General features: G+C 33.8%; 1 protein-coding gene across 7 annotated transcripts in view; it reads right to left on the bottom strand.

Moving 5' to 3' along the window:
- The window catches only part of POSTN (periostin), a 35,759-nt gene extending 9,200 nt beyond the window's left edge, over nucleotides 1-26,559 (bottom strand). For 3 of the 7 annotated variants that reach the window (XM_019447703.2, XM_019447705.2, XM_019447706.2), the window contains exons 1-17: nucleotides 26,386-26,559; nucleotides 24,966-25,064; nucleotides 19,842-19,906; nucleotides 17,916-18,073; nucleotides 15,369-15,533; nucleotides 14,316-14,462; nucleotides 13,674-13,815; nucleotides 12,333-12,545; nucleotides 11,618-11,752; nucleotides 10,292-10,440; nucleotides 9,054-9,190; nucleotides 7,730-7,860; nucleotides 7,060-7,190; nucleotides 6,851-6,953; nucleotides 6,677-6,744; nucleotides 5,911-5,956; nucleotides 2,375-2,455 (exon numbers count right to left, since the gene is read on the bottom strand). In XM_019447703.2, the coding sequence (XP_019303248.1) occupies nucleotides 2,375-2,455; nucleotides 5,911-5,956; nucleotides 6,677-6,744; nucleotides 6,851-6,953; nucleotides 7,060-7,190; nucleotides 7,730-7,860; nucleotides 9,054-9,190; nucleotides 10,292-10,440; nucleotides 11,618-11,752; nucleotides 12,333-12,545; nucleotides 13,674-13,815; nucleotides 14,316-14,462; nucleotides 15,369-15,533; nucleotides 17,916-18,073; nucleotides 19,842-19,906; nucleotides 24,966-25,064; nucleotides 26,386-26,504 (2,089 nt within the window). In that variant the 5' untranslated portion in view covers nucleotides 26,505-26,559. The remainder of the gene's footprint in view (nucleotides 1-2,374; nucleotides 2,456-5,910; nucleotides 5,957-6,676; nucleotides 6,745-6,850; nucleotides 6,954-7,059; nucleotides 7,191-7,729; nucleotides 7,861-9,053; nucleotides 9,191-10,291; nucleotides 10,441-11,617; nucleotides 11,753-12,332; nucleotides 12,546-13,673; nucleotides 13,816-14,315; nucleotides 14,463-15,368; nucleotides 15,534-17,915; nucleotides 18,074-19,841; nucleotides 19,907-24,965; nucleotides 25,065-26,385) is intronic. The other 4 variants (XM_019447704.2, XM_019447708.2, XM_019447709.2 and 1 more) reach the window with 2 other exon arrangements.
- Between the last annotated feature and the right edge of the window lie 271 nt (nucleotides 26,560-26,830).

The following is a 26,830-nucleotide window of genomic DNA, read 5'->3' as shown; positions in this document are numbered from 1 at the left end:
AAAAGTAAAGTTCAGTACATTTAACTCATACTGTAACACCCTTCAGCAGTTGAATGTCACTATATTTGCTTATCCTTGAGAGGCTTTATTTGTCCAGAAATTTTCAATGTTACACCATTACCCAGAGTTAGTCTAAAACAATCTAAAATGATGAAGATAATTGTTCATTCAAATAACAAATGAATGATATCATAATATTTGATCTGTGGGACCAAGGGATATTGAGTATCAAGTGTAAGTCCAGGTTTTTAAGGTGTAGAAATTTCAAAAGGAAAATACACCTAAGGAATTTAAGAAGAGAAATGAGTTAATAAAACATCCAAATCAACATTTCTTTTGGAAAAGCCTAAACTGGAATTTCAGAAACACCCTCTATCATGATGCTCTATGAAGGTAGGGATTTTTATCAAATCTTTTTTTTTTTCACATTTGCTGCCAGCACTTAGGAGAATGCCTAGCACTATAATAAGATGCTCAGTAAGTGTTTGTTGAAATGAATTTCAGTTGATTTATTCTTAATTCTATAATTGGTTAAGTACCCTTTATAAGAAATACTTTAAATTGTATTTTGGAGTCTAGTATATACTTAGTAAGAATTCAGGAGTCATTAATGAACCTGCAAAAGTTCAGTGATAGGGAAATGCCAGTAGCAATGTTAGAGCTGGACAATTGTGAATGGCTGTCAAGATAATTACGTGTTTCCTTCAGTATGTTACACAGACATAAAACTTCTGAATCTTTGAACTTAAAAATTTTTAATACGTCGGTGACATGACCCCATTTGTCATCCTTGTTCCCTTTCTAGGAAGAACCCAGGTAGAGTTGATGCTCCACTGGGTGCCTAATTCAAGAAAGATTAATACAATAGAATCCCACTGGCAAAAATTGGGAAGATAAATGGGTTGAATGAAGAAGCTTGAAAGAAAAGATAGGAATCTTTGGAAATAAGAAAAACACATGTGAATGATTTTGATTATAGAAGCTGTGTACAAGTGATTATATAAATTTTTAGGAAATCTAATTTTAAAAAGAGTATAAGAATGTTAAAATCAAATGTATTACCAAGGATTATTTGATAATTTTCATTAAAATGATCAAGAAAAATTTCTCAACAAAAATTTAAGTGATTTAATTTCTTAAGACACCAAATTCTCATCAAAATATAAAAGAAATCAAATGACCATAGGTGTAGTATTTTTTTAGTAAGCACAGATTTCAAAGCCTACATCAATTATCAAATTTAGGTCTCAAGAATAAAAATATAGATAATTAGCTAGGAAATAAACTTTTATGTGTATGTTTCCAATACTTAAATGTAAATCATGACCTGCCTTTAAAGGAACAGACAAAAATATTCAAGAAATTGCCATCTCAATTTACAGAATGAGAAGAAATATCAAAAATAATCAAAGTTATATCAAATAATCAAAAATAATTAAAGTAATAGTTTTTTTGACATTCAATTGAGAACATGATTTATTCTTTTTTTTGAAGATTGTTTCTATCCTTCTTAAGAATAAAGGAGAAATCCTGGTCTTTTCACTGTGGTAAGTCACCACATTAAGATGCTTAGACATAAAAATAAAATGTTCTTACGGTCTGACCCTTGGTAATAATTAAAATACATGAAATAAAGGTGGCATCAAAAATGTTGGAGTTGACTAACAGACAGTGACGGTAGAAAGAAAACTATTTAATATTCTAGTCTGAAATACCAGAAGGAAAATAAATATACCAATTGATGTATATTATATATATGTATATAAGAATATGTGTATTCTCAATATGTAAGTTCAGGACTGCAATTAAGAATACTTATTTCTTTTTGACTTAATGCACCAGCTGCTTATTCCTTCATCTGTTTCTGGTGGCCTGATTTAAAAATATATCATATGTGGTTACTATTTTAAAAGCTTTCATCAATGTGCAGCTTCAGTGCTCTCTTAGATGGTTGAATGAAAAATGCCTGTATTTTTGGAAGAGCTTCTTATAACAAGATATCCATGTGGGGAGATTGGAGATAAAGCTACAAAATAGTACACTGAAGGAGTCTAATTGCAGTATAAAATAAAGCTCGGATTTATTTGTTTATTTGTTTACTTATGTATTTATCTGGGTTCTAGTGCTAATGCAATGGCCAATTAGGTTGAAATGAAATCAAGTACAAGCAAATGTACTGAAAGTATTAGGAATGCACCATCTACTCTGCTAAATAATTTGCATTCCGCATTCTGCAATCACGTGAGCATGCCATTGATATAGAAATATTTAGCATGTTAGTTTCAAAAAGAATGTAGATACATTCATAGAAATCAGTCTATTACTTGGATTTTTTTTTCACAAAGAAGGAACCATGTATAACAGTTGATTTTACCTTCAGTTTTGATAATAGGCTGAAGACTGCCTTCAATCACTTTAATTTTTGGTTCCACAACTTTGGTTATAATTTTAGTTGCTGAAAGTATAGAAAGTGGAACATAAATGATGTTTACACAAAAACAACCTGAATAAAATTGTCCTCTCTCTCTTTGGTTTAATCTTTGCTGGGTACTGAGGTATAAGGGGTGGTAATGTGTTCAGGCAGTCAGGTCCAGTAAATATTCATGGTACATTATCTATCGTCTTCTCATGTCCAGATGGTGTACTCTGAAGTCCAGACACATGGATTTGTTCCAGTGAAATATATACACACTAAGTGAGGAATTCTATCTAGAGACCTGTAATTTTGAACTGCAACACTAAAGCTCTTTACCTTCTTTAGTACTTCTTGAAAATATTGGCTGCATAGCAACAGAAGACAAATAAACATGATTAATTTCATGCGATTCATATCTTCAATTGCATTGTTGGTTTTTTTTCTCATAAGAAAAAATGAAAGACAAAGACAAAATATTTTTCATGCATTTGGTAACAGTGATATAGAAAGGAAAATATGAAAAAATAGTTCGAAATAATTAAAAGTAAAAATAAATTTCAACCAGCCAAATATGAGCTCTATGCAACAAATATGATATGATCAGTATTTAAATTATAGGCTAAAATGTTTAATTTTCAGCCTTAATATCATCATCATTTTTTTAAAACTTAGAAGTATGTATTTGAAATGTGCCATCCACCCAACTCAGAAAATAATATGCAAACTTTATTTAAAATAGCAGCAAACTATTTGGTTGACATTTTTTTTTTTTTTTTTGTACAGATTAACTGGAAATGTGCCTCTGGAGCCATACAACCAGAGCTACTGGCTTTTGTCATTTCTACTTAGAAACCTTAAAAGATGGCTCCATTAGGGGTGCTTGGGTGACTCAGTCAGTTAAGCGTCTGACTTCAGCTCAGGTCATGATCTCACAGCTTGTGGGTTCAAGTCCTGTGTCGGGCTCTGTGCTGACAGCTCAGAGCCTGGAGCCCACTTCAGATTCTGTGTCTCCCTCTCTCTCTATCCCCCTCCACCCCAACTCACCCTCTGTCTGCCTGTCTCTCTCTTTCTCTCAAAAATAAATAAACATTAGGGGCGCCTGGGTGGCTCAGTCGGTTGAGCAGCTGACTTCGGCTCAGGTCATGATCTCACAGCTCGTGAGTTTGAGCCCCGTGTCCGGCTCTGTGCTGACAGCTCAGAGCCTGGAGCCTGCTTCCGATTCTGTGTCTCCCTCTCTCTCTGGTCCTCCCCTGCTCATTCTCTGTCTCTCAAAAATACATAAACATTAAAAATAAATTTTAAAAATAAATAAACATTAAAAATGTTTTTTTTTTTTTTTTAAATGATGGCTCCATTAGATAGTGGGCCACACTAAAGCTAACTGCAATTATAACAGATTGTGTTGACACATTAGAGATGAGATGTTAGCACAATTTGGGTTTCTGTCACATTCTCACCTTTGGTTTCTGAAATGTTTAGCTGTGTCAACTTTTAAAAATTCCTATGAGTTCCAGACCTTAATTGTGACTATGTTTCAGTCATATCAAATTTTATATCTTGAAATCTTAAATTATGAAGCTCTAAAATATATCAAATCTATGCATCTAATTACTGATCCCACAAGTGGTCTTGCCACAGGAAACCTTTCCATGAAAACTAAATCCACAGAGGTCTCTGCTGCTACTATCAAAATGGGTTAATTACTTTTAGCATAAATTTTCAAGTGGGACTCAAAGTACGGGATGTTGCTATAGGTTGGTAGCTTTGTTTCAATCTTGCTTGACTGATGACTTAAATAGTTTTGACAAGTCCTGGGCTGAGGATCAAATACTGATTTTATTCTGCTGTACCTCAAATGTTATGTATTTGGCAACATATACTAAAGAGAATTTTTTCCCCATACAATTGAAAACTATGATATTTTGGGGATAAGAATAATATATAGCAAGGAAATTAAAGAAATTTTAGAGACAAGTCAATAAAGGAACATAAAAATGGAACCTTAGTTTTAATTACTCTCCACCTCTATTTGAGGAACACTTCTAAATAGCAGCATTCCCATGTGGGGAGGAGTTAAAGAAACATCTGGCATCAGAATGCAAATCTCTGAGCAGTTTCAAGAGCTTTGAGTAGGTAGACAAGGTGTATTAGACTTACATATTTTCGTAAATCGTAACGTATTTTCTGTGAGTGAGGATCCAATTTTAAGAGAGGAAAATAAAGGAATTATAAGATTGTGGCTCACTCTAGGCAAAATATTGCATTGGCACATGTAGAAAGTAGTGGACCTTTAATGGATAAAGTAGGAAAGGTAAAGAAATGTAGTATAGTTATACATCTTTAGTGAGAAAGATGACATAACATTTCTGATGAATAGAGCCCATAATGATTCTTTAATTTGTTATAAAATATATACAAGATTGTATACTTCCATACTGGAATTTATACCAGGTTGAATCATAGCTATTCCAGCTCCATCTTTCAAACAGTGCTGAGCTGGCCTGATACTGGATTTGCATGTGTTATTATTACATCATTGAAATCAGCAGACATTTTGTTTTGCTCCTTACATTTTCTTTATTCTTTTTCCATATCTAGTGTAAATCTTAAGGATTTTTTTTTATTAAATACCAGAATGATCACAGTATAAAATGGAGTTATTTTCTAGCCAGGGTAAATGTGGGAATTGAAGTAATCCTTTAACTACTGGTGCATTTTGAGTGTTTAATTGTAGAGTCAAAACAAAATGAAAAGAATTTCTGCTTTGAAAGCTACAACAAAGGAAAGAAAAAAGACAAATGACGAAAAAAGCACATTGGAAAAAGAATACCACACGTCACAGTTATGAGAATGAAATGCCCTTTACCGTTGTTAAGTAGTAGAGGTTTAATTTTGATAATCTGGTAAAATCAGGGATAAAAGAACCTTGGAATCTAGGAACTTAGGTTTATTGCCTGGCAAAGTCCAATTTTTGGATTTGGATTTCTCCCCATCCACTTTTGGATGGGGAGAGTTTTTGAACTGCCAATTCATAAACATTAGGATTCTTTGGCACACCCCTCCCACCGTGCCCTTAGAAAGCTGATGGCTTGAGGGTGGAATGAACTACAGATCCTTCAGCAGTGTTACTTCTGTGTCCATACATCTGAATTTTCAGATAGCTCTGGAATGCCTTTTAGCTGTCTCTCCTCTTCGTATGTTTGTATGTCTTTTTTTTTTCCATGCTAGCAATTATGTTTTACTGCTATTCCCATATCCTATCATTCTTGTTTTTCAGATGAATGGGAAAGTGGTCCATAGAGGCTGAATGGTAATGGCCCTGGCTGAGAGGTCTCATCCAGACCTTAAGCCTGTGTCAAGTGGGATGAAATTTGCCATTGTTTGGAATTCTAAATACCAGATTATCAGTAATTTCCAAGTACAAAGTAAATAGTGTGTTTTCTTTTTTTTACATCTTGTCACTTGTATATGACAAATATTCATTATGTACTTACTGTAGACAGTCATGGGGATTTCTTTGAAGGTGCTACCACGAACAAACTGAAAATAAATACACTTGTATTTAGTAACATGAAATTAGTAGTTTTATTAACAAAATTATGACACCACTTTAATTCTTACTAAAGTGAAAATAGTGAAGGTATCATTACATTTAATAGAAATGGAGTCTTCATCTAAACCATTTTACAATCTCCTGCTATTGGGCCAGATGGCGTAAAAATTATTGAAGGTGTTACTCAAGAGTCTTAAAAATTATGGAATAGTTAATCCAAAGTTAAATGTTTATTAAATAATATTTCATATGTTTTCTGATACTTTGACTTTATAAGGATAAAGGGGGAAAATACTTTTTTGCCTTTACTGTGATTAGTGATAATTTTTTTACAAGTACATACTTTCTCTTTCCCTTATATTCTGTAGCAAAGGCATTTGGTGATAGAAAGATTATAGTATTTTTTATCTGCATTTCTTTTCTCTCCAACTGGACTGTATTTTTTAAATAAAGGGACATCTCTGATTCAGCTTAACATTTCCCATTATAGTTAATACAGTGCTTGAGCCCAAGTAGGTTTCAGAGATATTTGTAGAATAAAACCATAAAGAAATTACCTCATTTACTCACGGGTGAGCCAGTGGCACATAATCAACAAAGAGCGGTCCAAGTCCAGGGTACATCTAAGCTACTCATGTATACATTTCTAGTCTTTTATGTAAAACCTGCAATATCTGTTTAGGAACAAATCCAATAATGTTCTGTACCTTAATCTGGATGTATTTGATCAGTTTGTTAAGGATTTCCAGTAGCTGATCATTTCCAACAGGTGTGTCTATGAAGAGGAATATTAAATTAATATTGATAAGAGCATTTGAAATACAAATATACACTTCTATTGAAAAAGATGTAGCCCACTAGTGAGTTCAGTAATTACCAACCTGCTGGGTAGAGGAGTTTATCTACAACATGAATGACACCATTCGTTGTCATGATGTCAGATTCTTTTGATTTCACTTCATTCACCAGAAGTGTATCATTTACCTATCAAAACAGGGGGTAACATCAGTGAGAAATTTAATGAAAAATTAACACGAAGATAATTGAACAATAAGTGAATGCTATCATAAATTCATTCTAGAGAACTCACTCCTTTCAGATAGATTTTGCTTCCTTGTGTGGTCTTCAGAATGTTAGTAACACCGGGTTCGAATCCCTTTCCAATGAAAACCCCTGGTGTCAGGTGATAAAGGATGATGTTTTGAAGGGCATTTTTGTCTCCTGGAGGGAAAAATATATATTTATTTATAACGTGTCATATTTTTTGATAATTTGATACTAGAAAAACTAAGGATAAAAATATTTCTTTGTCTTTAGTTTTTCCACACTGTGATTTCTCATCATTTCATTGTTCTTTCAAGTTGCTATCAACGAATGCCATGTCAAAACAGTCACTTCAGTCTGTTCAATCAAAATATTAGCCAACTTACTGGGAGGAAAAAAATGAAATTATTTTTGGAATTATAATTGTTTCTTTCCTTGTCACCTAGTTGTGTGGACTCGAATAGAAATAGCATAAGTGAACATTTAGGTCAACAACATGACGGCAAGCAACTGCTAATGTAATGTAATTACTAATGTAATTAAGAACATTAATGAGTGACTTTCCGTATATTCCATGTGGAATTAAAGGAAACTAATGCTAGGCACGAATATTAAAGTGGGGACATTTTTGAGGCTGACTTCTCTGCAGGAATGCTTGAGGAAGAAATGAGATCCTGAACACAAAGGACAAATATCTGGTATCCACTTTTACTCACGAATCAGAATTTCTTTTTCTTCATTTGTCATTCCCTTAAAGGCATCATTGGTTGGGACAAATAAGGTCCAATCCCCAGGTTGTGTCAGGAGCTCTTTCAGGTCTGCGGCTTCAAGTAGACTGAGGAAAATGCTAAGCAGGAAAGATATGTATATTTATTCTGTTAGATTTAGATTTAGGTATGCTCACCCACAATGCATGGAATAAAATAGCATCCATATATTCTGGAAAGCATGAGAAAGTGTTCATACATTTTCATAGTTCAGATGCAGTTTACCTGTTAAGAAAGTTTAATCAGGGGGAAATTATTTAAATATACATATGGTTTTTAAAATTTCCTAAACTCGGGGAGTGCCTGAGTGGCTCAGTCAGTTAAGCGTCCAACTTTGGTTCAGGTCATGATCTCACAGTTCGTGGGTTTGAGCCCCATGTCAGGCTCTGTGCTGACAGTGCAGAGCCTGGAATCTGCTTCGAGTTCTGTGTCTCCCTCTCTCTCTCCCCCCTCCCCTATTCATGTTCTCTTTCTCTCTCCCTCTCTCTCTCTCAAAAATGAATAAACATTAAAAAAAATTTTGTTTAATTTCCTAAACGTGGTTTTTATCCTATAAAACTTAATAAGGTCACACTTTATAACAAAAAAGCGTGTAGTTTTCATTTAAAATTCTACAAACTAGTCTTGGCTAGTATATAATATCATTTTTAAAAATTAAATTTTACTGTTTATTAATAAAATACTTACTAATTAAATATGTATTATTTTAATTATTAATAAATATTAATGATTTTAACATTTAAAAACTTGGGGCGCCTGGGTGGCTCAGTTGGTTAAGCGGACAACTTTGGCTCAGGTCATGATCTCGTGGTCCGTGAGTTCGAGCCCCGCATCGGGCTCTGTGCTGACAGCTCAGAGCCTGGAGCCTGTTTCAGATTCTGTGTCTCCCTCTCTCTGACCCTCCCCTGTTCATGCTCTGTCTCTCTCTGTCTCAAAAATAAATAAACGTTAAAAAAAAATTTAAAAAAACATTTAAAAACTTAAATACAAAAAAAATTTGCAAGGAATAAGTCAATCTATTAAATTGTTTCACTCACCAAATCATATTATGGTGAACTAGGAAGTAAAATAGTGTTAACATATTTCAGTTTTGAAAACATTTGCATGGACTTCTTACTGTAAATTCTACGTTCAGTATTATTGAATACTGAATGCCTTTTGGAATACTATGAAACAAAACTATGTTAATAGTTCTTGCTCTCTCTCTCTCTCTTGTGTGTGTGTGTGTGTGTGTGTGTGTGTGTGTGTGTGTAAATGAAACTAATAGGCTTACCTAAAGCGTTTATCTTGTTTTAGTTTTTCATGGAGGGATTTCTCTGCTGGTTTGATGATCTCTCGGAATATGTGAATGGCACCATTTCTTCCTTGTTTGCTTCCTCTCACCATGCATGAATTTTCAATGCAGACAGCCTAGCAAAAAAAAGAAAGACACAGCTGTACATGTCCTTAATCGAGATGTCCTAAGTGGAAGTAGTTGCATAGTTGAGTTTCTGGAATGACTCTTCTAAAAGGTCTTCTGACCTCTGTGACTGGAAGAAACAGCATCTCAGTTCTGTTTTTATGGTCTGGCACAATCTGATCTCACACTTCTTATTCGGTCAGTTACTAGCTAGGCTACTCTATGTATCATCATCAGGAAATAACAAAAATTCACCAGGAAATAGTTTCATCAGGAAGTAACAAAAATTCCATAGAATTCCATGCCTACATCTTTCATCATTCTTCTCCAGGTTCTAACTATTCTTCCACACCCCCTTTAAGAAACTTTTGCCCTTTAACTCTTTAGGACCTTCTTTATTCCTGACTTCAGTGCCTTTTGTGATCTTCACAAATACTTATTATATTTTCCCGACTGCGAGTCCCTATCAATTTATTCTGTAGTGTCTTTGATCAAATATATGTATATGGAGCCCATTTTCTGCAGCCTGTAAAATGTGTGTCATGGAATTGTGGAGCCATAGTGAGCAGCTGCTGTGTGCCCTATCAGGTAATGCTTGACTTCCTATGAAACTTTTGAGCTGTAGATGCATTTGTTACCTGGACAGAAATTGAACAGCACTGCTAGTTGAATTGTAACCTTCATTAGTAATACTTTCTAGAAATTTTCCCTCAGAAAAAATATCAGAGCCATTTTATAGACATCAGAGATCTTTATGTGTCTATAAAAAATTGCCTTGTAAACTGCACAAGACTTCATAAATCAAAAGCTTGCTTTAGAGAACTTTTAGTGATCTCTAGAATTGAAATAATAAATGCCTTAGAACATAAAGTTATTTATAATGAAACAAACTCAAATTATCTGATTTATTAATACATTGCACTTCTTGTGTCCTTTCCTCACAGTCTTTTCATACATTACTCAGTTCCCTGATCCTCCTCTGAATATTTACTATTATAAAACCACATTAATAAAGTTCTGGAAACATTCATTATAACAACATTCTTAGACAAGGACATGTCATTTGACATTTAGGCCAATGTGGATGTCTTATATTTTCCTGATTTACTTACTGTTCGATAGACAAAGACTCTGAGCTGTTTGCCTCCAATGGTTTCAAGTTTTTGTCCATTGTAAAGCTCATTAAGCCCAACTTTTACTTTCAGTATGTGATTCTGCAGAATTAATTTAAGAAGCCGCTGATCCATGCTCAGAGTATCATCTATAAATAAATTCACGAGGACAAGGATTAATTGGAAACCATTAAAATTCCTCCTGGTAAGAGAAAATCATGAAAATGGGAAATCCCTAATGCTATCCATATTGTGGATTCTGCGCTCAAAACGTATATGAGTCAACTAACTGCTCAAGGCTATGAATTCTATGCACCAATTAGGAACTCTGTGAGATATTCCATCAAATGAATACCATTTGATGATAACATTGATTTGATAACATCATTCGGAGGAGTCCAAACGATGGACTCCATCTCAGTAAGGGCTACATAGTGTTGTGTGGTCATTGGCAAAAGTTAAGCTCTAATATTGGCCATGATTTTTTCTGAGAATTTGATATACACTAATCACATGAAAGACTATGGATGAATCATTTATAAATTTATATTTACCTCTGCAGAGAAAATAAAAATACATACACTCTCTTAAATGTGGGTTAATGTCAATACATGTAGATATAGTTATTACAAAGAGGAATAATAGTATTTCTAGGAATTTGAATGTTTTATTAATAACACTATGTACCACAATTTAGCATTTCAAAAAATATTTTAAAAATAATGCTTGTTTGTTAACTACTCAAGTTTGCCTTATAATTTAAATACATCTTTATGAAATCACTTTTCTGGAAAAAGTGGCAGGTTGCATTAATCTAAACACCATCCTTGATTAGCAGCTCTTAGATAAAATACTTATAATAATAGTTTACATCATAATATGAAAGTGATAATAAATAGTCTCTTGCTTTTATTTATTTATAATTTGACACCTCACATCAAATTTTGAGATGGAAAATATACTTATTTTTTCTTAAATATTATGTTGGTGTTAAATAAACAAATCAGATTTATTTTTCTTAAGATCTATTAATACATACCTTAAGTGTGCTGGAAACATGATTAGAGTCATAGAATAACTGAACATCCTTTATCAAAAACTTTCACTCCCTGTAGGCTATTATCTATTCTAATGAAATGTTTTGAAATGAAGGACATTTTAACAGAGACGACGTAGTGCTAATGATGTGTAGTCAATAAAGTAATAATCAGCACCTTGTAGAATGTCTATTATTCCTTAATGCAGACAATCATGGTGAAGAAAAACGGTGCCTGAAGGTTGGTGGGGGGTGGTGGGAGAGTAGGAATGACAGCATCCAGTACATACCTGAAAACGCATTATTCACAGGGGCCAGCAAAGTATATTCTCCATCTGGCCGCAAAGCAGATGCCAAGCCTAGTTGGGCCACGAGGTCTGTGAAAGTGGTTTGCTGATTTCCAGCCAGCTCAATAACTTGTTTAGCTGTAAAGGAAACCATCACCATCCCAACAACGTCATCATTGTTATTATCATCATTCTGAAATCAGTAAATCAATTCTTGGCTGTTTTCTATAAGCTATTTACTGCAATCACAATGTGATAAGATAGTCTGCCCTTCCCTAGTAATAGTTCCAGATTCCCTTTTTTGGGGTTGATACAGAAAATTTCAAAAAGAAAATATCTTTCTGGCTTCTTACTTTTCATTGTCTTTAATTCTCTATTCCTCATCTTCCTCCTCTCTCTGCTGTTGCGAATGCCATAGTTCTTTCATTTATCCAAAGCTGACCATTTGGTTATATCTTTCCCTCTGTTTTCAGGAAAAACCATGGTACTTTGAGAACCTTGATAAATTATTAAGTGTTAGAAACTCTGGAAAGCTGATGTTCCATGCATGGAATGCCTGTGATTAACAAGCTACCTATTTTAGTACTCAGTTCACTATTTTGTATCTGTGCTTCACATACCATTCCTTATACTACACATTCATTTTTCATAGGCTTATTCTTGAGGCATCATAACTGGTAAACAGTAGTAGGTAGAAGAATATGAAACTGTTGCTCACCAGAATCAGGAATTAGGACCTGATCAATCAAATGGATAACACCATTATTTGTCACGATATCTTTTTTGTTCACCATTTTGATTCCATTTACTGTTATACTGTCACCGTCACATCCTATCTCAATGGTGTTTCCTTCCAGAGTCTCAAAGACTGCTCCTCCCATAATTGCCTCAGAACACTGGAGGGTGTTCAAAAGGTGGTACTTCATGAGGGCTGGAGAATAAATTAAAAACAGCAAGTTTTTAGATCAAGAGAAACTGCACTTAACCCTTCAAAGATGTGTTTCACTGTGGAACTAATTATTCCTAAAAAATAAAATACATATAAGACCTAAGTATTGACTGAAGATTTTTAAATTCTGTTTATGTTCTAGGAAAGCTTCTTCCATTAACTATACAATAGAAATAGCTCAGCTCAGTAGGAAGAAGAGAAGATCAGTTGTGTGAAATGATTTGTGTAGCACTAGAAAATGTGTTAGAGAAACTTTTCACTATCATAAGAAAGTAATTTCTGATGTGAAAAAAAGAAGAGTTGCTCCTTTCAAAAGGCCTGTATTTATTTGTGATACCTGTTCCTAAGTGCCCAAGCAACCTCTTGCCTTAGCCACTCATAACAGAATGTCTACATATAATTTGTAAAGACATTAGTAGCGGAAGATTAGTAGGGTAAGACAAATCATTCCCTAAAGAAAACATCTGGAGAGTAGACAAAATGAAGATGATTTCTTGGAAGATACTGAAGGAATTTTAATGCCTCAACTGTTTTCTATCCATATCTGCATCATCCAAGTTTTTCATTTTAAATCAGTCAAAATATATTTTGGGAGAGGCTAAGTTAAATGTACTACTCACAATGTAAAATCTATTTGAAAATAGAAAGGGAGATTAGAAAGAAGGCAAATTCTGTGTATCAAATAAGTAATGGCCAAAGAGAACCATGAAGTTTTCTCAACTCAATGATATCTTTTAGCATAAATTTAAAATGAAAAGCATCGCATAATACATATATGATATTAAAATTTGATGATCTAATATTTATTTTCAACAATGGCTAAATCCTTTTTAATGCCTGCTATTTATTTACTTGAAAGCAGTACAAAAGGAATGTGATCTTTAGGATATTCTTATCTTTTAAATTCATTATTTAATTACTCTGCCTACTCTTTCAAGGGCTTTGTTTTCTTTTAAGATTTTTAGAGTCCACCTTCAGAACAAAAATTTTTCTTTGCCTTTGCTTATAAAAGCTGATAATCTTGGCATGACTTAATCTTTTTTTTTTTTTTTTTCTCTTTTCTTCTTGGAATTCTGGGAGGGTTCTCAAAGAGGAGGACATTTTTAGTACCTTCAGAAGCCACTTTGTCTCCCATGATCCTTTCTAGGACACCTCGTGGAAGCTTCTCAAAAGCCTCATTGGTGGGAGCAAAGAGAGTGAAGTGACCATCTCTTCCAAGGGCCTCCAGAATATCAGATGTGATAGCAGCTGCCTGAAACACAAACGTGCTTTTTAGAGGCTTGCACACTGCAAATCCAAAGGCAAATGACAACACACTTCACCTAGGCTGATGCAGGGAGCTGATTCTACAGAAAACTATAGAAGTTTGTTCTTGCTAGATCTTTAAAACACTTTTTGACACAACCAACTATGTCCTTTCCAACTTTTTTTTGTAATAATGGGAATTCTGCCCATGCTTGTTTGACTGTAGCAATATCCAGCAGTACATGTAACTGAGATGGACACATACTAAATACACCAAATACACTATGGGCACATAACTAACCATTCTTTATCTGTCATGTCCAAATAAATATGATTATGTCATAGGAGATGATTTCTTCCTTGTAAAATAAAAGTCTTTTCATTTCAAGAAACACATTTGTTATATTTCTGCCAGAGTTTTAAAATAGCATTTTATGGTTAGACTCTGGGAGAGAAAGGAGATGTTTCAATGGTCCAAGGCAATCTGCTGTTATTTCTTCTACTTACTCTAAAAGATGAGAGTTCATCTTCTGCTTCAATGAAGTCTTGAATTGAGGTACCAATTTGTGTAAGGACACGATCAATGACATGTACAACACCATTTGTTGCAATCTGGTTCCCATGGATGATTCGAGCGCAGTTAACAGTGACAACCTATAATTATTTGGGAAAATCCAAGTGCAGAAATCAGAGCCATCCATTGACCACTGACACTGAAAGGCCATTATTTTTCATTTCTGCTAGTAAATGTAACATGAAGGAACCAACATTCTAAATGTAAATGTTAAGGATGAAGACATATATTGTTCTGTCTAAAAAAGAAACTAAGAGGAGATAGGACCAGTTGAAAACCCTACCCAGTTACACTCAACAAATCTAGAAACTAAGGCAAAAAAGCATTTTTTTTCATTTGAGTTACTGCTTTTTTTCCTTCTCTTCCCTTTACAGACATAGTCATAAACTATTTCAAATGCAGATCAATGAGTTACATTTAAAAAAAGTCTATCGGTCCTAAAATAAGTTCTGAGAGAGAGAAATAATTATTGAACAAATATAATCAGTTCTATTGCAGTGATTTCCTAATTATTGCCTCACTGTTGACCCTTTTCATCCCTGGAAATTTGTTGAAAGAGCCCTATGACCCTGCTGGAAGTTTCCCACAAAGACTTTTCTCTAAATACACAAGAACATAAATCAGTAGAGTAGTTAGAGGATGAATAAAGGAATACTTATTCTGTGATTATTTTTTGATAAACTCTTATTTACTATTTTTTCTTAGGTTGTTATTTTTAAAACACATCAACTACTAAAATCTCCTTTATTAAGAACATCTAAGTCTGCTATCAGTCAACTGTGAATTTAATTTCTTCCTCACGATCACTCTCAAGTAGAAATCAGCCACAGAATCAGAAATTTACATGCTATAAATGTGGGGAAAAGGCATAATATAGTACTTACAGTCACTAACATTTTACTGTTTCTGTGAATATTATATAAAAGGTATAGAAAAAATTAAGGGTGCTATTACTCAGAAATGTACTTTTTATTAATGAAACTTACCCCATTAGGATAATGGTTAATGAAAAGTCCCAAATTGTTATACATTGAGGGAATAATCATGCCATTTTTTAAGTCCTTGGTCAACATTCTGTTATTAACCATGTGGCTATGTAAAGCATTCAATAATTCAACATTTACATTGCTCTCCAAACCTCTACGGATATCCTAGGAAAAAATTGAAATAGTAGAAGTTTATTTTATTGAGGTTCATCATTAAAATACTTATAATCACACTATTTCTTACTCTCTTGTTACTTTCTCATTGCATTTCCCAGATGATTAAAGTCAAATCAACATAATTAAAATTATATTATTTCAATTGATTAAGTAATTTTGTAAATTCAGGTACTGAGTTAAGGCTCCTGAATCTGATAGAGTGCTTGGACATTGATAGTGACAAAAAAATTTTTTAAATAAAGATTTGATGAAGAGACAAACTTGATGTAAATTAAAGGCTTAGGGCAATATGAAATTATCAGACATTTGAAATATTTTAAATGGTAAACAAAACAAAACAAAAATGGCATTATATTTTTGTACAACATTTACATTTTAATGAGGATGTTATGTTTATTTCATATCAAATTCAAGAATTCAACCATACTGTACCTTTTTTTTAATCCAATATATATCCTATATATGTGTAACATATGTATATCCTATATTACATGATACTGTATATGGCTCTATGGGAAAGTCTCTATCTTTAAGGTACTTATGAAAAGGGGCAGTTAAAAATAAACATAGTAAGGGGCACCTGCCTCAGTTGGTTAAGCGTCTGACTTCAGCTCAGGTCATGATCTCATGGTTAGTGGGTTCGAGCCCCATGTTGGGCTCTGCGCTGACAGCTCAGAGCCTGGAGCGCGCTTACGATTCCGTGCCTCCCTCTCTCTCTGCCCCTCCCCCACTCACACTCTGTCTCCCTCTGTCTCTTGAAAATAAATAAATGTTAAAAAAAATAAACATAGTAATATAAAGAATAGAAGGAGAAAAAAATGCTGCTAGGGGTCAAATGAGGAAGAGCAGCCATTCAAGGCTTGGTAATGGATCTTGAAGGGTAGACAGGGTAAGAACGGTAGTGATCGTTCTCAGTCCAGTTGCTGACATAGGGTAAAAGTTGGGAGAACCGATGCTGTCCAGTTTGGTTAGCACATACTTTTATCTTTCTTAGATAATATTAAGAAAGAATTTTAGAAAAGTATGTGGGACAATAATGTGGAAGACTTTAATGCCCGACTAAAGTATAAACTAAACTGGCAACAAAGGGCCACCGAAGATTTTGTGGCATTGGAATATAATGTTTAAACTGGGCTTTAGGAAGGTTAATATAGGGATAATGCATAGCAAAAAGGAGGTATCAATTAGGAGGATGAAAATTGAGATATAGGTAACTAATAATAGTTTGTAAGAATTAGAACAGAAATAAGATGACTAGCAATTTTCAAGCCTGAATACTAAGATTGATACTCCCAATTATGGGGGGGGGGGTGGGGACTGGGGGAAGCCAGCAGAAAAGCAAATGTTTATGTGAAGAAAGAAAATAGCATTCTCTTAGATATCTTTTTGTTTAAAGATGCAGCAGTGTAGCTAAGGGGAGATATTAAAATGGACATTAGAAATACTCTCCTGGGTTTCCAAGGAGAGCAACTACAGAAACAGATTTCGTGGTTATACACGCTAAAGTCATAGTTGAAGTCATCAGAAGTATATATAAAGAACAGAGTCTAATTCCTAGTAGAGACTTTAATAAGACCCATTCTTAAGGAAGGAAGAAGAGGAGTCAGCAAAAAGAACCAGAAGGGTGGTTAAGAGATGAGGTCAAAGACAACCAGAAGAGAGAGTTCCATATCGCAAGCAATTAAACATATAGTTAATGTATCAAGATAATATCTAGAGGAATATGCCTAAGTTTTACTAAATATTTGACTCTAGTGGTAATTATCAATTCATCTTCATATCAAATAGAAAGTAAAAATATATTTCTATACTAATTTTACAGATTAGAAATTTAGTGTATTATAAAGCAGATTATGCACAAAATGTGAAAATCAAATGCATTATTTACAATATTTCATTTAAATATTCCTACACATATATACATATGTCAATGTCTGAGCAGCCATATATATTTACATATAATTAAAAGTAATTAATTGCATCTCTAGAATATGCCTTTATAATAAATTTTAAATTCCACTAGGCTTCTTAACTTACTGTTCTATTAGATATGTCATCTAAAACTCAATAAATCTCTTCCCATCAAAAAAGAAAGAGGATGGGAGTAAAATAGAATAATGACAAACACCAGTTCAGTCCACTCTTGGTTTTCCCTTTCTTAATTGGTCTATGAACCTACTGGGTAAGTTATTCCACTTATGGATGTATTAAAATACTTTACTCCTTACATTTAGTAACTCATCCTTTCATGTATCCTCATGTATCTATTATAAAAAGATATAAAATTTCTATTAATTTCCAAGTTAATAAATCCATTCAAATGGAATAACTACAATAAAAATAATTGTATTAATAAAAATAGTGAATTACAGAATCCAAGTTGTCCCAAGCCTCATTACTCGGTGCAAAATAAGTAAATGATCCCTTTCCTTCAATCTCTTCCCTCAGTCTTGAGACATCAGAATAGCGTTGTGTTGTGGTGGCTCCCACGATGCCCAGAGTGCCGTAAACATGGTCAATAGGCATAACTGAAATAATCAAGAAATCAAGATCTTAGAATAATATTTCAAGGATATTATTTCACAATCATTTGAACTTTATACTAAGTTCCTCAATACATTTAACTGAAAATTTTAGCAATAAAATTCTCTGCATGAATGATCAGTTTTATACAAAGATTGTCACTTAAGTGCTAGATGATAAAACACCACTGAAAACTATTATTTCATATATCTTTCATGTTGAGGGAAAATGAATTTTAAATTATCATCTTGGTATAACACTTACTCTATGTAGGTTTGACTCCTCTTATGTCAATAATAGTTCAATTATAAGTACCAATAAATATTTCTGATTCACTGAACAGAAGAATATGCTCTTCACTTCTCACTAAAAGAATGGCCAAAGGTAATATTTTCTTTTATGTTGGCTTAAGGCTCTTAAATGGTATAATATTGTTAGGTGTTGGGTTATTAATTTTTATAGATTTGGATTTCTAAAAGAAATACATAGACCTGCTTCTTTTCAGCATAATTTCAGGAAGGAAATAGATGGAAGTATCTAACACTTCCAGAGTATTTTTCCTGAACTTCAGAAGAAATATTAATATATGAATATCAACCTGAAATTTGGTACAGCCTATTTATTCATTTTTTGACCCTATCTTATTTGAATAATACCATAGGAGAAGTGGTTATTACATTTGTGAATATATCAAGACTGGGTGACACAGTTAATAATCAAATTATAAAATCAGAATTTAAAAGACTCCAAAAGGATGAGGAAAATGAGTCAAGATTAACAAGTTAAATGTAACAGAGTTCCATGTATATCTTTACGCCCAAGCTGAAAATATAAATCCTAGAAAAAGAGCTGACTTGATAGTATTCATAGTCAGATAGGCCAGACTTGAAGTTGAAAAACAAATCCTAGAGAAATGCCCAACTCGATAGAAAGAACTGTAATCAATTTTTAACTGATCATAAATTCATTAGGAGCTGATGATAGCATGTGGTTACCAATGACAGTAACCAAAGTTCAGGGGCCCCCAAAAGTGAAGAATTTGTCTTGATGATATTCTCTCAGATGCTGGGACCCACATAGATTGCAGACACCAGTCTGGGATCAGATTCAGAGAAAAGATGACTGGACTAGAGGCTTTTTATGTGTTGGTGTCCATGATGGTGACAGCTCCAAAGTTTATGTTACATTAGAAGAACTGGGGATGCTTAGCCCAGAGAAGAGAAGAGTCTGTTGGGGAAAGGAGGATAGTGGAGGAAGTATGTGATGATTGGTATTAAATATATGAACATTTTTTCGAAGTTGTTTCAAAGAGGAAATAGATCAACTTTTTTCTCCAGTTGGCAGTTATAGGAAACCAGCTTTCAATATGAGGGATGTTATAAGATCAGAGCTGTTCAATTAGAGATTATGCCTTTCCAACTAGTCCACTCCATGTTTGTAAACAAATTCAAAGACAAGGATTTTGTAGAGAGGATTTTCATTCTTGAAGGAAAATTGAACTAATTTGAAGTTACGATCAAGCTCCTATTGTCTGGTCCAACATTCAATGCATGAGCAGTAGGTTTTAATACTTTATCACCATGACAAATTCATGATTAACACAAAGATATTGGTGGTTTATCTTGGATTTATTATGGTGCTAAGTACACACACATACACACACACGCACATGCACTCATACACAAAATTGGGTTCTCTACAGGCTAAGCTACCTCAAATCTCTTTCTTCACACAAGACAAGCTCCTCATTTATTTCAGTAATTGAAATTTTACCTGCTGGGCAGCCTTTCATTCCTTCCATCCTCATATAACCAGGGCAACATTCATATAACACTGTCCTGTAGGTCAGAAGAAAATTAATATTAAAATGGGGAACTACATAGAATTCATTTTGTTATAATCTTAGCAGAAACATACCACTTACTGTGATGACTTTTGAGACTCTAGAATTGTTTATTTCCTGATATCAAGTTATTTACATTACTTTGATTTCTCTATACAACGTCATGGCATTATAGAAAAGTTCCAGGATCTTGAGGCAGAAAAATGGGGTTTATGGTTCCCAGTTCTATACTTGGTGGATGTGTGACTTTGAGCAAGTAATTTAACAAATTCAAGTGTCAGTTTCTCCAGCTATTTAACATGGATATAGTATCCCTGACACCTACTCACAAGCTAGTTGTGAGTCTCAAATAAAATGATGCATTGGGAATCACTTCGTAAACTATAAACGGTCAGAAATGTTTATTAGTATAAGGTTATTAGAAACTAGAAACATCAGGAAATATATTAACCTCTTTCAATCAATAAAAGCTATTCTACTGCTAACTAAAATAATGCTATTTTACATTTGAATTGCCAGTAATTAGTTTGATTATACTAAATACAGTCCTTAATTTATTTAATCCAGTGTATTGTATTGTTTTCAAAGACAATACAATATTCAAGAAAATGCTATTCTGTTCATAGTTAACAAAGTGTATTAAATTATATAAGGCATAATTAAGGCAACAAACCAGAAAAATCAGCAAAGATGTATCCAAATCAACTTTGTATAAATTACTATATTTTGTGGGAAAATAGTAACCTGAAATCATCTATCTAATTTCTTTTATTTTTTTACTTTATTAAAAATATAATCCTGATCTTCATTTTATCAAATTCCATTTGACATTTTCTGGTCTTCTTCAGATTCTAGCATAGGTAATCTATTTTTTAAAATATTTTTATTTATTATTATTTTTGAGAGAGAGAGAAACAGAGCACGAGTGGGGGAGGAGCAGAGAGAGAGGGAGAGAGAATCAGAAGCAGGCTCCAGGCTCTGTGAGCTGTGAGCACCGAGCAGACATGGGGCTCGAACTCACGAACCGTGAGATTATGACCTGAGCCAAAGTCAGACACTCAACTGACTGAGCCACCCAGGCACCCAGTAATATTTTTAATTAAAATTTTACATAATTCTCTGTTTCCTCTCAATAGAAATATGAAGGTGAATGCACAAAACAAAAATTGGAGATGAGGGAATATTATCACTGAAGAGGGCATATAGACCATTTTGTAATTTTTAATTGATAAATTCCATGTCATGCAATTTAAAATAATTACTTATAAGCTGGTTATCTTGCAATTTAGTAATTAAGCATGCATTAACTAGTTCAGATATTTTATTTTGGCTTTTTTCTAGTTGTGATAATTGTACTCAAGAAGTATGAGTAAATGAAAGAATATATTTAAGAGAAAGGTCATATTTTCTTAGAATGATAGAAATTACAATAAAAGAAAAAAGGAGAATATTAATGATATAAGAAATTATCTTATATAGCTTAAAAAGTAAATAAGCTTTTCAAATTGAAGCCAGGTCCATTAAGTGATTATCCATGATTTGTGGCCCTGTTTGTCATCTTAGAATCCTATTTCTCAGGGGCGCCTGGGTGACTCAGTCGGTTACGAGTCCGACTTCAGCTCAGATCACGATCTCGCGGTTCGTGAGTTCCAGCCCTGCATCGGGCTCTGGGCTGATGGCTCAGAGCCTGGAGCCTGCTTCTGATTCTGTGTCTCCCTCTCTCTCTGCCCCTCCCCCGCTCATGCTCTGTCTCTCTCTGTCCCAAAAATAAATAAATGTTAAAAAAAAATAAAAAAATAAAGAATCCTATTTCTCTATTTTCTTGATGTCAATTTAAAAAGTACAATGTAACATTATTTATTCATACCCATATATGCAGTAAAATATGAAACACGAATGAAAGAAATGTTTCTGGCATGGAATATTAACTTAAAGATAGTTGACAGATAAGACATGGACAAATTTAAGTGGGGAATGCCAATTTCAAATTGTTCTTCAATTTCAAAATAATTTCAAGAATAGTTGGTATTAGAAACATATGGAAACTATATGGGAACCTTAGGCAATTCCTAGCATGGCCTCTGAAATAATTTATTCACTAACATCCCCATATAAATAAATTTGAATACTTGGATGCCAAAGGACTGATTCAGAATGTTTCCACGTTAGCTTTAGCATATATTATACATGATTAAAAAACTGAGACACATATTTATTGGTCCAATATTGATAGTACGGACTTGACGTAAAATAGTGAATAGAAGAGGAAATTGTTAAAGTAACAAAAATTTCTATAACACTTGCTAATATGAACCAAAGATTAGCCTTACCGTAGACAGTTCACCAGATGGAACAAAATTCTAAAATAATCAGTTGCAATTTAAACTGATAGTTGAACAATATGGTTATGTGAGTTGATATTTTAAAAACAGAAAAGGAGGTTTTTTCAGGAGATCATTTATTCTACACAAAACTTAAATCTCTCACATGGTTGGTAGAATGAAACAAGAGTAAAAAAGAATCATAACTGTGCACATCTCTGAAAGTGGAAAATCTATCCTCATTTTCTGAATAGTATCTAAAAATCTCATGAAAATGGAAGCTGAAAGGAAGACTACAAAACACTATATTATTCAGCCAATATATATTATGGAAAATATCTTAAACTTAGGAAATTCATGTTTATCATTAGACCTGCCCAATTATTTCCTTCAAATCTGCAAAGCAACTGTTCAATGAGAAGACAAGCATTTCTGTCAACTGATACAAAGAGTCCTAAAGATGCCTCTGGATATTTTAGCAGCTGCAAGCAGATGGCAAAACAGACATTCCTCTTGTCAATGTTATTGATTTATTTGATTATTTGAAACTAGCAGCTAGCATTTATATTTATATCAGAGCACAAATGTAAATGTGGTTGTGAAAATGAAGCTACTTGGGGGAATAAGCTAATATAGTATAACAAAGGAGACACTGTTATGTTTCTGATAAAAAGCCAGGCTTCGAAACGGGATTTTTTTTTTTTTAATGGAGAGCAAGAAAGAATGTTGGCATGACCTTTGCACAAGCCTTGGCATCTCTAACCGCGTTTAGATGGTTAAAGTGAGATTACATCATACTTTCCTAACTTTCAGGAAGAATGCAGTAAAGATATCCCCTGAATATTTCAGACAGCAGGTCCTTTCTTATGTAGTTGGTGTGCATTCCAAATATGCCTCATGGTAACCAAGAATGTGAACAAAGGAAGGAGAATCCAGAGTTTTGGAGTTCCCAGTTGGGGCCCAGCCTGCATTATGTCCAAGATCATCGCAATCACTGATTTGCATTGTAATTGTGTGAATGACTCACAAATCTAGCAGATGTCTGCAAACAAGTAGGAATTAGATCCAGGCCAAAAAGTAACTCTATCAAATCAGTTGAAACTCTATTAAGCAAATGAATAGGAAGAGGCAGCAAACTCCTGTGGTGTCCTAGACTTAGTTCCCATGGGGAAGTAGAGTCCAGCTAAGGTTATATACATTGAATATATGATTTTTATCTGGAAATAAAGATAATCTTATGTATTTTATTTTTTTTTTTAATTTTTTTTAACCTTTATTTATTTTTGAGACAGAGAGACACAGAGCATGAACGGGGGAGGGTCAGAGAGAGAGGGAGACACAGAATCTGAAACAGGCTCCAGGCTCTGAGCCGTCAGCACACAGCCCGACGCAGGGCTTGAACTCACGAACGCGAGATCATGACCTGAGCCGAAGTCAGACGCTTAACCGACTGAGCCACCCAGGCGCCCCAATCTTAATGTATTTTAGGTAGGGATCTGGTTACAACCCCTTTTCCCACCCACATATATCCATTTGTTAAAGTAGTTTACACTTAAGGACAATTGACATTGTGAGTTACTTAGCAATTTCACAATCATCAAATCATTCTACCCACCCCCCACCCCCAGAAACTCTGTAAGTATAAAATCGACATTCACAGGTAAAGAAACAAAGGCTCCAAGAAGTTAAGTGATGCCATATTTAGTATTTGTACCAATACTATTAAGTTAGGAAGAAGTTTTTAACAATCCCCCAATCTTCCACCTGAAGTTTAATGATGATCTACTAAGCAGGTTCTCATTCAGATATTTAATTCTCAAGGCATCCTTCATCAAGAGTGGAGTCCAAATTAATAGGAAGCACTCTTTTCTTGATTGGGAATGGTATCACTAATCTTTGTGATACAGCAACTTGCTCTTTCTATGACTCAGCTCCTTCCTTTTAAAATGAAGAATTAGACCACTCGAGTAACTCTCAACTTGTATATATGCTCAGGATTGTATTTTCCTACCAAGGTTTATTGATAGATTAAACCACTATGCATGTTTATCAAGTAATAAAAAATATTTTCTTCTAAGTAAAGAGTGATTGTCTTTTTGGCTATGGAAATAGTAAATACAATGATGGGCTTTATCACCTTTGTGGACCTCTGGGGATCTGGCAGTTTGGGATGGAATAATTGGATTAAATGAAGAGACGAAACTTAAGTTCTTTCCAACTTCAAGTGTTGATGAAATCTTTTAGGTAAACTGGAGTAATTCAGATAATTTCCAAGTGATTGTAGGGAAACATTAATTAGTGCTTCAAAAATCCTGATATTTTAGATCAGTTTGTTTTTCTGGCCCATTTTTTTTATATAAAATGAGGAAACTGAGGAAACCATTTTTATAAAGTGAGGCATAGAGGTTAAGTGTCTTGCCTAAAAAAGAGGGCCAAACCAGGGTAGAAATGCCATAGTCTCCCACTGATTCCATACCAAATTACATGGCAATGTGGTTGCCATCGACCTCTTTTGGACCTCTGTGACACATAGATTCAAGGCTCATGAGAGGCGCACTAGCAGAGGGAGAAATCCAGGGAGAATTCATTTATTCACCTTTATGATATATATATTTTTTTGTTTTTAAAGCTTTCAATTTGGGAGAATATTTTCAAGAAAAATGGTGCATGTGTCCAAGGAAAGGCGTAGTGTTGCTTTGGGGACTGGGACATTAAGGAAAAGATGAGACTTACGTTTTCTTTCCACAGATGGCACCTTGGTACCAGTTCCTACAAGTGCTGAAGTATTTCTTTTTGGTGCCTAAAATCTGTTGAAGGGCACAGACATTTGGGCTGGAAGACAGAGGGAAGGAAAGAGAGTTAGTGTCCTAACGACAACCAGTGTTTCATACCTTCAGGTCAGATGATTCAGAAAAAAAGTTAACATGTGGACTCAATTTTCAAAGATGTGATTCTAGTCTTGCAAAAATCTACTTCTTGATTCAATCGTACTGAATCATTAGAAAAACTAAATTCTATGGGAGAGAAAAAAGAGAGAGGAAATTATACATCCTTGAGAGGAGAACACCAGCATTTCAAAAGTTAATTTAGTAGGAATATTCAAGCAGCATTAAGTTCAACTTAGTTTTGTTGTCATGTGTGTCTTATTATTTCTAGTAGTAAGATAATCTACTGACCCTTCCTAAATCAAACATGTGCTCATTTGGGATTCTAATCTGGAACAATGGACTCTGGAATAGTGAGGAATCAGAAAGCAAAAGAGACAAGTTTTCCTATGTCAAAAAACACCGCATTCTGTCATTTTCTAGGTGAGTAATCACAGAAGTAAATAAGTATTAAAATTAACTTGAATAATATGGCTGCACAAAGGAAAATCTATGTCTTTGAGTGGAAATAGATCAGAACATCCTGTGCCAGGATTTTAAGTGTTTTTCTCTCTTAAAGAGATGGAAGTTTTATTTGCACTGTAAAGCAAAGGAACATTTGAGCATTGTGAAAATCTCTCTGAGACATTAGAAGAGTGCCAAGATCCATTTCAAAAAAAAAATTATAAATGGTTGGTTAAGTTACTAAATTATGCCTGGTAACTTTAAAAATGCTAAGTTGTAGTTGGATTGATTCCAAGAAATATGTTACTTTTGCAAATTTTACAGAATGCAGAATTTAAAAGCATTCTTAAATGCTTTAAAATATTCAAAGAGCTAGTTCTATTACTCATTATTTTATTTTCATACATAATTTAAATGAAAATTTCCTTAACATTATGTGAGATATTTCAAAGATAACTTACTTAATGAGATACTTACTTAATGAGAACCCTAACCATATATATTTTTAACTTTGGAAACCTCATTTCAGGTTTTTGGAAGGAAACAAAAATACAAATAAATAAAATAATAAATAAATGTCCCGTTAAATGTTGTCAATTAGATTAAAATTATGTAATGCTTCATAAAAAGCAATTACATGAAAATTACCTTGACAGAAATTTTTAAAGTTGAAAACACATTTATAAATCACAGAATACTCATTTTTATTGTTACTTTTTAGTAAATAGAAAAAAAAACCTGAGGCATATATAAGGAACTTTATGTATACTTACACATAAAACAAGCTAAGAAAAAAAAATTATAAAACTGAACTACTGACTTACCCCTGATCCCGGCCCCTGATTCGGCTATGAGCCAAGATCTTGTCATAATGGCCATTGGCATTTGCAGAGTTAACAACAACCAGCAAGAGTAGAGAAAATATGGGTAAGAAAGGAATCATCTTTAGTCTCTCCGTTACAGTTAGTCCACGAAGAGAACTGGCAGTGGGCTTTGGAGAGCTCAGAGTTTATATACATGTCAGAGTCGTGGGAGGGAGCACTGTATAACCTGGGAATCTGAGCTCTCTCCAAAAAACATCAGCAACTTCAATTTGGCAGCTAAAATGCACTTTTGTTATGTTTACTGAACACATCAAGCATCTTTTACTTCTCATTCTGAAGAAGATATCTATTTTTATTTTTAAATAATTTATATTTCCCCTTAATAGCTGACTCCTTGCATGTTCATATTTCAGTTTTATTCTTTTGTAAGTTGGAGGGGTTTATG

Source organism: Panthera pardus, unplaced genomic scaffold (genome assembly GCF_024362965.1).
Source record: "Panthera pardus isolate Hobbes unplaced genomic scaffold, ASM2436296v1 HiC_scaffold_1, whole genome shotgun sequence".
Taxonomy (NCBI): domain Eukaryota; kingdom Metazoa; phylum Chordata; class Mammalia; order Carnivora; family Felidae; genus Panthera; species Panthera pardus.
This window is presented reverse-complemented; position numbering and strand designations above follow the sequence as displayed.